The sequence below is a fragment of the Sturnira hondurensis genome, unplaced genomic scaffold (assembly GCF_014824575.4).
Source record: "Sturnira hondurensis isolate 20B ecotype Veracruz unplaced genomic scaffold, ASM1482457v3 Scaffold0006437, whole genome shotgun sequence".
NCBI classification, from domain to species: Eukaryota; Metazoa; Chordata; class Mammalia; order Chiroptera; family Phyllostomidae; genus Sturnira; species Sturnira hondurensis.
In genome coordinates, this window is record NW_028079068.1 from 1538235 (window position 1) to 1550330 (window position 12096).

The 12096-nt window shown below is 42.6% G+C and overlaps 1 protein-coding gene across 1 annotated transcript in view; it reads left to right on the top strand.

The window, feature by feature from the left end:
• KDM7A (lysine demethylase 7A) overlaps nt 1-4902 on the top strand; it is a 72712-nt gene extending 67810 nt beyond the window's left edge. Inside the window, exon 20 of the mRNA XM_037049075.1 lies at nt 317-4902. Within this exon, the coding sequence (XP_036904970.1) occupies nt 317-411 (95 nt within the window). The 3' untranslated portion in view covers nt 412-4902. The remainder of the gene's footprint in view (nt 1-316) is intronic.
• The last annotated feature ends 7194 nt before the right edge of the window (nt 4903-12096 follow it).

The window sequence follows — 12096 nt, forward strand, 5'->3', positions numbered from 1 at the left end:
GGAAGGAAATAGTAAGACCCTCGGCACGAAGGGGAGAAACAGCACTTCGTCTGGTTCACGCTGCCGAGGGACAGATGGGGCAGAGATGGGTGGGGGTCAGACTGAGAGGGCCGTCGGGGTCCTGGGAGGGAGGTGGGCCTTATCCCTCCCGTGAGGAGGCCTCGGGGTTTAAGTGGCGGAGTTCCAGGAGTGTGGCGTGGCCCATTCAGAACACGTGAGAGACTTGCTTACTACACAGCCCTCCCTTTGAGTCTTCCAGGTCTTGGGGGCCCAGTATAACTTCATCATTATTTACACGATTGTTGGTGTTTTATAGGTAAACGTCCAAAAAAAGGAATGGCGACAGCCAAGCAGCGTCTTGGGAAGATCCTTAAGTTGAACAGAAATGGCCACGCACGTTTTTTTGTGTGACGCAGCTGCTGTGGGGGTCACTCTCCCTTTGGAGACCGGTCTCGGGGGCGCGGGAGCCTGGAGCTTCCGCTGTGCGCGTCCGGCGGAGAACACTGCCTGAAGAACAAGTCGAACCTGATGCTGCAATTTCACTGTGCCACACCCACTCAGCAATAACCATTTTGGACCTGGTGGGGGAGAGGAAGAAGGAGGGTAGAACCTTAAAAGGAGACCTTGAACTGAAAGGGTCTCTTGTCAGGGCTTGAATTTCATTTTGTTGTTGGTAGTATCTTGATTTATTTTCAGTGGTAGGGTAAAGAATTATCAATAATTTATTTAACAGATTTTTTTTTAAAGTTAACAGCTTTTAAATTCTTTCTTTTTTAAAGCTATTTATTTGGAAGATTTCTGGAGAAATATCTCACTAATTTAGATTTAAGAATGTGAAGGTTTTTAAATTATTTTTGATAGTATGGGTGTTACATGTGGGGAAGAGCCACAGTAACAGTAACTAGTCTAGACTCTTAAATTTGATATTCAGGTTAAAGTCTTAAACAGGGATTTGATGCATTAATTATTTTAAATTAAGATGTATATGAAAATCATTTTATTTTATATATTTCATGTTTTTTATAAGCTATTAGCTTCGCTTTTGCTAACATCCAAGGTGCATACTGTTATCCAGGTTGATGACCTTATTGTCCCGCCTTCCCCTCTGCACTCCGGACAAGACTCTTCTCTTTGCAGGGAAACACTTTCACAGCGACGTGTAAGAGCTGTGTAAAAAAACCCACATTTCTCATTTCGTTGGACATTGCAGTTTTTTTTCTAAATATCAAAAAGGCTTCTTGCATTTTCATTTTTGCTGGTGATCTGGGTCCCAAAGAGAACAGCTTTAATATCTTTCTCCTGTTTGTGGGAAGAGTATTCTAAGTTTGGTTAAATTGTCGTACTTCTTGTTTTTCAAATGCATTTGTAACTACAGAGGGCCTTCTTCAAACTGCTGGTGTTGGGGGGCAGGACCAACACTTGCCACAAAGGTTATATTTTATGACACGTTTGTTCTGTGTACCTGATTTGTTGGAAAATAAGATTTGACTTAGTCTATTCAACTCTACATAATAAGCCGTAATATAATAGGCCTATATTATACTAATTGTGTAGAATCGAACAGTTGGAGTAGATCTTTTGGGGTGTGTGTGTGTGTGTTTAGTTTATTTCTTAACCTTCTGAAGAATTATTTAAGACATGGATTTGGAGTAAAATGGGTGCTTCTTGCAGTTTCTTCCTCCTGTCCTAACTTAGCCGGTGCATATTGAGTTCAGTGGGTGACCTTTGAAGTTATCGTGTATCTCCTTTAGGCACAATTTTTACTAAATGTCAGTTGGTAATAATAGCGAATATTTTTCCTTTTTCTCTCACGTGGCTTGAAAATAAGTGATTTCGGGGGGTGGGGCAGACGGTGGAGAGATTGCCGATTCTGACAATAGAGCATTACAAGTTCCTACAAAGGAAATATAGGTAAGTAAGATCAAATTTATTTTTATGGAGAATAAATATGGCCATATTATGGATATTCTTTTTTTTACTCAGCAAGTAGCAGGACTTTCTCTTCTATATTAAATATCATTTGTAGTGTTAAGGAAAAAAAACTAGAGCATCATTTTTCACAATTGCATTCAAATGTGTACTTTCAAAGAGATATTTCTTATTCAGTCTTCATTCCAATATTTCATGGAATAAATATGAAATAGCCTTTTTGGTCCAAGCAACTGGATCAAAGTCTAGGTCCTGTCTGGGCGTCAGGAATCATTTGTACAGAAATCCTAGCTGTGAGCGGCCCCCTTAAACTCTCTGCACTGTGCGGAAACCGGTCAGCGGGTGGGCACAGTCAGCTGTGTGGTGACTGGATCTCACAACGGCAGAATCTGGGTTTGACTCATTCTCCCACCTTCCCCACACAGTCTGTTACTGTGACATTTTGGGTTTCTGCAGACACCATTTTTGTGTTTATAGAATATGTTTTTGTTTTGGTTTAAGAAATAAGAGCTAAAATTTATTTTTCAGTCAGATGGTGATCTGGGTCCATTTTTTTGTTTTCCTTACATTTTTCACAGGTATCAGTGTTTTTAACCACCCTATTTTTTTCTCCATCCATAAAAATGAAAATAAAACAATTTATTTTTATGAGTTAAAAATTGTGGCCAGTGTTCAGCTGCTGTACTCAGGCCAGTAAATACTAATTTGAAGTAGACAGCATGCGGAACCTGTAAGTAAGGGTGCTGTGGATTCATTTTTGGACATTTTAGCCCCTGAACTGGCTAAGTCAAAAAAAAAAAAGCTTTCAGTAAGGTAATAAAGATAACCACTAAAACAAAAGAATACATGTATCTTTTTCTGAATTGGTAAAAATTCAGTCCCCACTGACCGTCCTTGACACTATCTCTCACCCAGCATTAACTCGGACCTGCTCCTTTCCGCAGCGGTTGGGGGCTGAGGTGGCCTTGACCGAGGCCCAGTGACTTCCCTAGTCTCATACAGTTACTGGCTCCGGTGCATCCCTGTATCTCATGGAAATGACTGAACCTTGAGGTTCGTGCCGCCAGTATCTGGACTCTGCAGCTTCCTGTCTTTCCCTCGGTCTCATTTATGAACGATACTACTGCACAGATGAGGATACTGCCGCTTGGGAAGGCAGCAGTGGTGGCATTTAGCTAGTTATAAACAAATACGAATATGTAAAACAATTATGATTTAATGTATGCCATATGAACTGTAATAGTAGATAATAATTTTCCTGTCTTGATTCCAATAAGCAACTTCTGTTAACCTACTATCCACTGTACTGTAATTCACAATGTCACACAAGATAATGCTCCAGTATTGATTAATGATGTAAACAGTACAAAGCTATTAATGAATTGTAGTAGTTTAGTATCCTAGAAATGCAGTGAACTTCATAAGCATCAGTTAATTTTTAAAGCCTACAAAACTGAAAATTCTGACTGAAATCTTATAAACTCAGAAACAAGCCCACCTTTATTACTACTTAAATACTTACCTTGAATACTGTTCTGTTTTTTAATAATTCCAATGATTGCCTTTTTAATGAACTCTACTGTATTTATTCTTATGAGATGCGCAGGTATTTATCAAACACCTACTTTGTGCCCAGCACCACTTCGTACTGTAGGGAAATGTCAAGTTGAAGTGTGGTCTCTGCCCTTGCCCGTATCTTCTCCAGGAAATAGGCAGTATTATTTTAACTTCTAAGTGAACTTAAGCAAAAGAGGGCCTGTTCATTTTTAGAAAGCATAACTTCATTAGTTTCAACTGAGATATACTGTGCTATGTAGAAGTGGAAGTAAAAATTTTTTAATTTTTAAAATTTAAAGAACAACTTAAAGGTTAATAACTAAATGTTGGCAGTAGAGGGTCGTGGCTGAGCCTGGAGGGAACAGAAGACCTGGATTTTTGTCCAAGTTCTGCCATTTTTATATCAGCTGTGTGACCTTGAATAAGTCACTTACTCTTTCTGAGTCTTAGTTTTCTCATTTGTTATTTTGGATAAAAAAATGCAGTTAAGAAAAACATAGAAAAGCATTCCTTAATCTATTAACACTTCATACTTGCAGTTAATGTATCATTAGTTAAGTTACAACTGATAATTAACAAATGCACATTTATATGCATTTTTAAATTAAAACTGTTATTTCTCATAAAATTTGTTTCATATCAAATATATGCCCAGAGCATGCTACCTAAAAAAATCTCTAACAAGAAGACTCTCTAACAAGGTGCTGAACTATTATCAAAATTAGTGCTTGAAGTGAAAGAAAAGTGAAATAGTTTATAGATAAGAGTGATAATGTTTGTCCTCAATGAAGTAATCGTTATCCTCAAGTGATCATTAAGATGACTTACGAGAATTGGAAGATAGTTTGAGGTTTTTCTCAGAAAGGAATTAGGATGGTACTGCTCCACAGTCTGCTTACTCTTCAGGCACCAGATAAAGGTAAAATGAGCTGTGGCGTTAAAATGATTTAGCACCAACCCCTGGACCCAGCGGGTAAAACAAGGTGGATCTGGAGACGGGGAGGTGCGAAGACAGCTCGGTGTGGCTGACCGGCCTGGCTTGCTGGGCGGAGAGAGAAACCGCTGTGGTAGCGTAGGAAGGGAGACAGGATGGAACATCCTCGAAGGGGAAGATTCTTTTCACTTTTCTTAAGAGATGCTTTCTGTAGTAACAAGACGTTCCCCAAAGAGTTCATGAGTAACTGCACGGCCAGTGTCCCACTGCCAGGGGTAACCATTGCAGTGTGTCAGCATTTTATGATTTCACATTGAGGTGAAAGCTTAATGATACCCGTCTGAAAATTTTTCAAAAATTTACTTTACTGATGAAGTTTTAAGCTGATTGCTCCCTCCAAAAAGAGAAGCTAAAGATCACTAGTCGTCTGCAGATGCTCTAGACCTTCATCTAAAGGAACCTGGAGAAGGCTGAGCATCAGATCACTAGGGAAAAATGTGCTGCTGGCAGATAAGAGACAAAACCCAGATGGGGCAGTGATTTGCCTGGGGTCACAGTGGATCCTAGACTTCTGGTGCGGCGCTTCCTGCCGCAGCCCCTGCTCCGTGACGCTGCGCAGCCTCCTCTCTCCTGGGGTGCATGATGTTGCTGTGCTTACTAGAAACCAGGTGGAAAGAAAGGAAAGGAAATATACTCACTACATTGCTGTTGGACTAAAGTAATTTTCCTACTGTAGCCTTATGAAAAACCCTGCCCTTATTTTGTTCCTCAGTCAGTGAGCACCGTGCCATAAAAGTCCAATATTTTATATCCCTTACCTAAGCGGAATTTTAAAAACGAAACTCACGAAGAAGCAAATGCCTATTTCCAAAGCAGTTAGCTGATCGTGTTTGACTGTGGTTTTCTTGTTTAGTGCTGTTTTCCTCTCTGATGGACAGTGGGAGACAGCACTTCCTTACCTGTGCAGAGCCTCCCTCTCCCCGTCGGTGCCCTCTCTAGTGCCCTGAAGCTTTGACTTAACAAGTGCAAGATCCAAGTTTTTGTTAACCCCCTTTTGAAACTGTATTCAGTGATTCTTCCAACACGCTGATCTGCTCTGCACTATTTCACTAAGAAACCCTGGCTACCACGTAGCCCTTGACCTCCAAGTAGCTTACCTATGCAAGACCAGTGACATTCTGAACTCACTTTTCCTTATTTCAGAAAGCAGTCCTAAGTGGAACTTAATCATACAGATAAATCTTTTCTCCGCTCACTTTTAGTTTGGCCATTTCCTTTTCAAAATGTCAGCTATTTCCCCCTGATACTTTTCACCAAAACAATGATCATAAGTGCTGGAATATATAATATTTTGCAGGAATAAAATAACCGGGACATACTCATATTTCTGTGGTAGGTTTTGGTTGGTAACAGTTATCAGCATTAAGTGGATATGTAGTGAGGAATTCATTCTTTGCCTAGAGTCATTTCTTCCCCCGAAGACTCATAAGTAACCTCTTATTTTTACAAAGCATGCATATAACTTCCACATTATAGTCAGGGACCTGAGGGGCCACTTGCTACGTGAACCCCGAGGTTATTTTATCTTGCAAAAGAAACCTAAACCAAACTAAGGGCCTTACATTTATGGTTAGACTGAATCAAAATCTATAACCTCAGTTTTTCCAAAACAGCTCCTGACTGCAAACGCAGGTCACGCGGCTGTCAGGTAAGAAATAGCACTGATCGGGAAATACACGCGCACCTCCGCAGACTGTGTTTCCTTCCCAAAAGACTTTTCTACTTTTAATATAAATGAAGCCATAACAGTTTCATGCTGTGGAAAGAGGGTGAAAGGTTCATTTCAAGAGATTATATAATAGGAATGTTCACATTTACTGTGAAATGTCTAACTTTGCCAGTGCTTCAGCAGGTTTTTTTGCGGGGGGATGGGGGTAGAGGGAGGTGATACAGCGGGGTAGTGCTGATTTTAGGGGTTCCCAATCTGTGACATTTGAAAAGGGGACAGTTGTTGGCTATGGTATTTATTAGTTTTGTAGTGATGTTTGGTAGCCTGACCGACTTTCCTTAACTGATTTTCAATGCCCGTGGTCCACGGGGACTGTTACCCTCTCTTATTTGGGGTGTCTGCAGAGTAGTGACTTGTCTGTTTGTGTAGGCAGTCCGCGTGTGTGCGCACGTGTGTCCTTTGAATACAGAAGCACACGGTGTGACTGCAGAGTGGGGTGTGGCTGGGAAGTGGGGTGCTGAAGCTTTAAGAGCATTTTTTTCAATTCGTAACAGTATTTCCCATCTTTTGCCTGCAGGCAGGGAAAGTGTACAGTATTTATTTTGCTTCTGTTTTAAATTTGTAAGTCTTTAAATAGCTTATATTGGTTATTAGAGGGGAGGACAAGTGACTTGTTTAAAGTTGTATTTGGTATCCTTACTTTCCAATTTCTGTATTTTAAAATATTGAAATTAAAATTGTATTACTTCTGTTTTGATTTTTTTAGCGCTCGGTGTATTTTTGGCTCATTTTGTTTGAAAATATAAATGTTGAAAATTGTATAAAATGTGTCTTTGAAAGAAAAAAAATTGAATTCTATATCCAATTCTGACTTTCTGTTCCCTTTTTCTACTTATTGAACACGGGAGAATTATTGGGGTGTGTAAAAAGCTGTATCAAACTTAGGCTCCTTACTATTTCTGAAGATTTAAATGTGAAAAATAACGTGTCATTTTATTAGATGGATTGCTGGGGAAGCCATTGGTGAAAGAGAAGGATGACAAAGGGTCGTTAGCAAGATGAGGCTCTGTTGTGGCTGGCGGGTGCCACTGGAGAGGACACATGAGAGCTTTTGTGGTCCCCAGCCTGGGCACCCCACAAATACTTGCCCAGCGCCTGTCTGCAGCGCACCAGGCCTTCTAGCACTGGAGCTGCAGGAGTGAGCAAGTCGAAGCCCCGGTCCCGCAGGAGTGTGGGCTATCTGTGAAGCGCCCGGGGGAACGAAGCGTGCCGTGACCTGGCTGCCGAGGGAAAGTGGGAGTGGAAGTGCACGTTCGGTCAGATGAGTTCATCTTGGACATAGTGCTCTCGCGGGGTCTGAGAGCCAGGTATGGGACAAGCTGAGGGTGGTGAGGCCTTGCCTTGGGCACGTTAAGTGATAGAGGAGGGAGGAGCACTGGAGCCAGCACTCAGGGCAGAAGAGGAGCTTGGGAGCAGGGAGGAAATGGGTGAAAGGTCTGCTCTGGGCAAGAAGCCCGAATGCAGATTTTTTTTAAATTGAAAAATTTTATTTTATTTTATTTTATTTTTTTAGTTTTCTTTTTTTCCCAATTTTTTTATTTAATTATTTTTCAAGTACAGTTTTCTGTCTATTACTCCCATCCCATCCCACCCGAATGCAGATTGATGGAAACCCTGGCGACAGAAGGACCAACCGCCTCTGTTCTTCCTGAATACTAATACCTGCAAAAGAGTGGGTGGTCCGGAGTGCACCCACTGAGCTGCACCTCAGCAGCTGTTCACACCTCTTTCTTCCTGGCCTGCTTTATTCCAGCCGATTGAACACTAAACCCAAACAAATCTGTTCTTTTGTAAAAATCCACATGCCACCTGTGGTGGCCCTTGGGATGTTTGCCCTTCATCATCAAGCTCATGTGTTAGGAATTGATTTTCAGGACCTACACTCCTTAGACCTTAGCCTGACCTTTGTGTTTCTGCCAGGCAGTGAGTCTGTGGAACGTGGGGTGTCACACACCCCTAGTTTTAGAGTTGGAAGAATTGGGTGCTTGGCAGCAGACAAGCTTTTGAATAGAAACCCTCATTATCTTTATTTTCCATTTGAGTGCTGTTGACATGGTGTATTTTCATTTCTTCCTCACAACCTGACAAGGTAGGTAACTACCATCCTACAGGTAGAACTGAGGCCAGAGACAATAAATAAAATGTCCAGCTTCACACTAATTAGCAAATAAGTAGAACTAAGATTTCAATAAAAAGTCTAAAGGCCGTGTTATTTTTCTGAGTTGTTTTTCTCTCAGTTTTAATTGTGTTATACTTTCCATTATTAAAAAGGAATAGATGGGCCCTGGCTGGTGTAGCTCAGTGGATTGAGCATGGGCTGTGAACCAAAGGGTCACCAGTTCGATTCCCAGGCAGGGCACATGCCTCGGTTACAGGCCAGGTCCCCAGTGGGGGCCAGGCGAAAGGCAACCACACACTGATGTTTCTCTGCCTCTCTTTCTCCTTTCCTTCCCCCCTCTCTAAAAATAAATAAATAAATACATACATAAATAAATAAATAAAATATTTTTAAAATTAAAAAAAAGGAATAGATGGTCCTTAGGAATGGTTTATAGTCTAAAAATTTACTTGTAGGCATCCGTTTTGGATCGGAATTCTGTCACTCAACCGAAGTTTGAGTCTGCCCTTTTCCCAGGGGCTGGGCACGTAATGAAAGAATGCTGCTTATCTTCTAGGATCCCACCATCTAATGAAGAACTAGCTATAAACAAGAGACATGTGATACCGTTAGACTACATGAACCTATCATGAATCCCTGAAGTCGCAGGGTTAGGCCATGGCTCGTGCACCCCTTCCCCTGGCCCTGGCCCTGTAGGACAACGCAGCTACTCTGCCGCTGCCGTTCCCACGCTACAGCCTCTCATGCCATCACTGTCTGCCCCATGGCTCTTGTAAATGAAGCAACCCAGATAAGGAAGGAGAAAGAAGCTTCATTCCCCTGCTCTTTTTCTCTCTCTCCCTCTCCCTTCCTCTCTGACGATGGGATGGGATGGGGAGGGGTTGGAAGGGACGGGGTAAAAGGTAAAAGCAGAACGATGAGCAAAGAAGCCTGTACAATTTTAGAATTCCATTTTCTGTCAACTATTAAGACCTGTACAAACTCATCCACATAGAGCTTTGGAGTTTCTTTACAGTAAGAAAAGCTAGAATAGGTTTTTGTTTAATGACCTAAAGTGTGTGATTTATATAGCTCACTTGAAACATAAAACCTAAAACGTTACTGTAATTGCTTCGTAAACTTTATATAGGTGTGCTTGCTTTAATACAGAATATAGTAAGGGTTAATAAAACTACAAAACAGATTAATTTGGTGGTACCTAATTACGAAAGGATATTTATGCCTAAAGGAAAGAAAAAGGTGCTTCCTGAGGTGCTTCCTCAGTTGATTCCACTGAGCAGTATTTTCAGAGCTATGAAGCAGGACCCTTCATGGGTGCTGTTGGCCTGTTGCAATTCCTGGGCTATGTGATGTGCAGGGAAGGAATGGCTCAGGGGTTCTCCCAGGATACAGCCTTTAATAATCTGCAGTAACTACCAGCAGTGATTCTCCCAAAGTCTGCGTTAATAAGAGTCAAGAATAAGAGTGTCAGTCAATTGCCGTATTGGAGGTGGGGGATGAAGGTAGACTTTGGCCAGTCTGTGGGGTTGGGAAGGGCTTTGATGACACTCCAAAGACTGACCCCTTCTGAGGTTTTGCCAACGGGAGGTAGGGGTGTGCCTGTTCTCTTTGGTTTGGGGGGTAACTACTGGTGTTTGTTTGCTAAGGCTGCTCTAACAAAGTACCACCAACTAAGTGGCTTAAACAGATTTTTTTTTAAATTGGGCTGACATTGGTTTTCAAAACCATACAGGTTTCCAGTGTACACAACTCAGCAAAACATCTGCACACGGCACCATGCACCAATTGCCTCAAACAAAGTCTCTTTTAACAGATTTGTATTTTCATCACTCTCCAGGCTACAAGCTGCAGACTGAGGTATTAGCAGGGTTGATTCTGTCTGAGGGCTGAAAAGGAAGCGTCGACCCCAGGCCTCTCTCCTGGACTTGTAGGTGGCCATCTTCTCTTGTGTCTCTCATACTGTCTTCCCTCAGTGTATGTCCAAATTTACTCTTCTTTTAAAAGATTTTATTTATTTATTTAGAGAGAGTGGAAGGGAGAGAGAAAGAGAGGGCAAGAATATCAATGTGTGGTTGCCTCCTACATGGCCCCCCACTGGGGACCTGGCTTGCAACCCAGGCATGTGCCCCGCCTGGGGATCGAACTGGTGACCCTTTGGTTTTCAGCCCAAGCTCAATCCACTGAGCTACACCAGCCAGGGCCAAATTTACTCTTTTTATAAGGACACCAGTCATACTGTATTTAGGTCCACCCTAATGACCTCATTTTAATTTAATTCTATCTCTTAAAAGATCCTGTACCCAAATATGGGTATATTCGGAGGTACTCAGGGGTAGGACTTTAACATCTGAACTTTGAGGGGGACACAATTCAACCCATAACACAACTGGGTCAAGTTATACATATACACACAATAACTCAGTCAAGTTTGTCAATCCATGTTTCAAAAAATTTTTTTCTCACTACCATATTACCTGCTTAGATTCCCTGGACTGGATCAGTTGTGCCCAGTACATAAGAAATGTGCTCCTTTACAGTCACTGGTCCACTTACGATCCTTGAAAAGATCCTTATACCTCAGACCGGACAAAGTTGGGGGGCAAGGCTTCTAGCCCTACCGTGTCCAGAGCAAATTCCCAGGGATGAATACAGTTCGATGTCGGTGGTTGGAGTGTGGTTGATATTTGCTGACTTAACTTTCTCAAATGTTTACTGATGTCAGGTACTGGCTAGGCTCTGGGGAAGTCAGTGGGACTGACAGGTCCCCTTCTGCCAGAGCAGGGAGTGAGAAAGCACTGCTAGCATAGCCCTGGCTGGTGTAGCTCAGTGGATTGAACGCCGGGCCTGTGAACCACACGATCGCAGTTCGATTCCCAGTCAGGGCACATGCCTGGGTTGCAGGCCAGTTCCCAGCAGGGGACGCACGAGAGGCAACCATTCATTGATATTTCTCTCCCTCTCTCCTTCCCTTCCCCTCTAAAGATAAATAAAAATAAACTCTTCAAGAAGTGCTAGACTGTGAAAGCAGTGACAGCATTGCAGCCTGGTGTGGGCTCACGTCCTGTCCCCTGCCCAGCGTCTAGCCTCGTCAGCAGTGCAGACAGACTTCCTCTCCCCTCTGTGGGGATTACGTCTGCCCATCAGGGATACGCCTGTTACCCCAGCACACAGAGTGTGCTGTGGACACTGCTCGGCCCAGGGGCCTTTGGGTCCCTTTACCCTGTCTGTGCACTCATCCGCAAGCTTTGCTGTGGAGCCACTTTGTGCCACTTGCCCAGGTGCAGCAGGTTCAGAGAGCCAGGAGGGCTTGGGCCTTTCCTTCTGCCCCTGAACCTGCTGCCTCGAGGGACTTCACTAATGTCTGGTGGGTGATGGTACAGGGATCTGATAGCTCAGAGGAGGGACGCACTCTGAGCAGTATTTATGGTCTACCCTCCTTATTCACAGATTCTGTATTTGCAAATGTGTGTATGCACTAAAATTTACTCGTAAACCAAATCACTGTGTGTGTACTTTCATGATCATTCAAGGACACACACACAGTGAGGCGATACTCTGCCTCTTGTTTCACCTCCCATCAAATAAACAAGTGTTCTTTTTGTGGTTATTTCAGTGCATGTTTTTCACATTTTTGTGCTTTTTGTTGGTAATTTCATTGTTTAAAACGACCCCCAGGCATTGTGGTGAAGGGCTGTCTGGTGTTCCCAAGAGCAAGACGGCTGTGATGTATGCTATGGAGAAAATTGTATGTTAGGTGAGCTTTGTTCA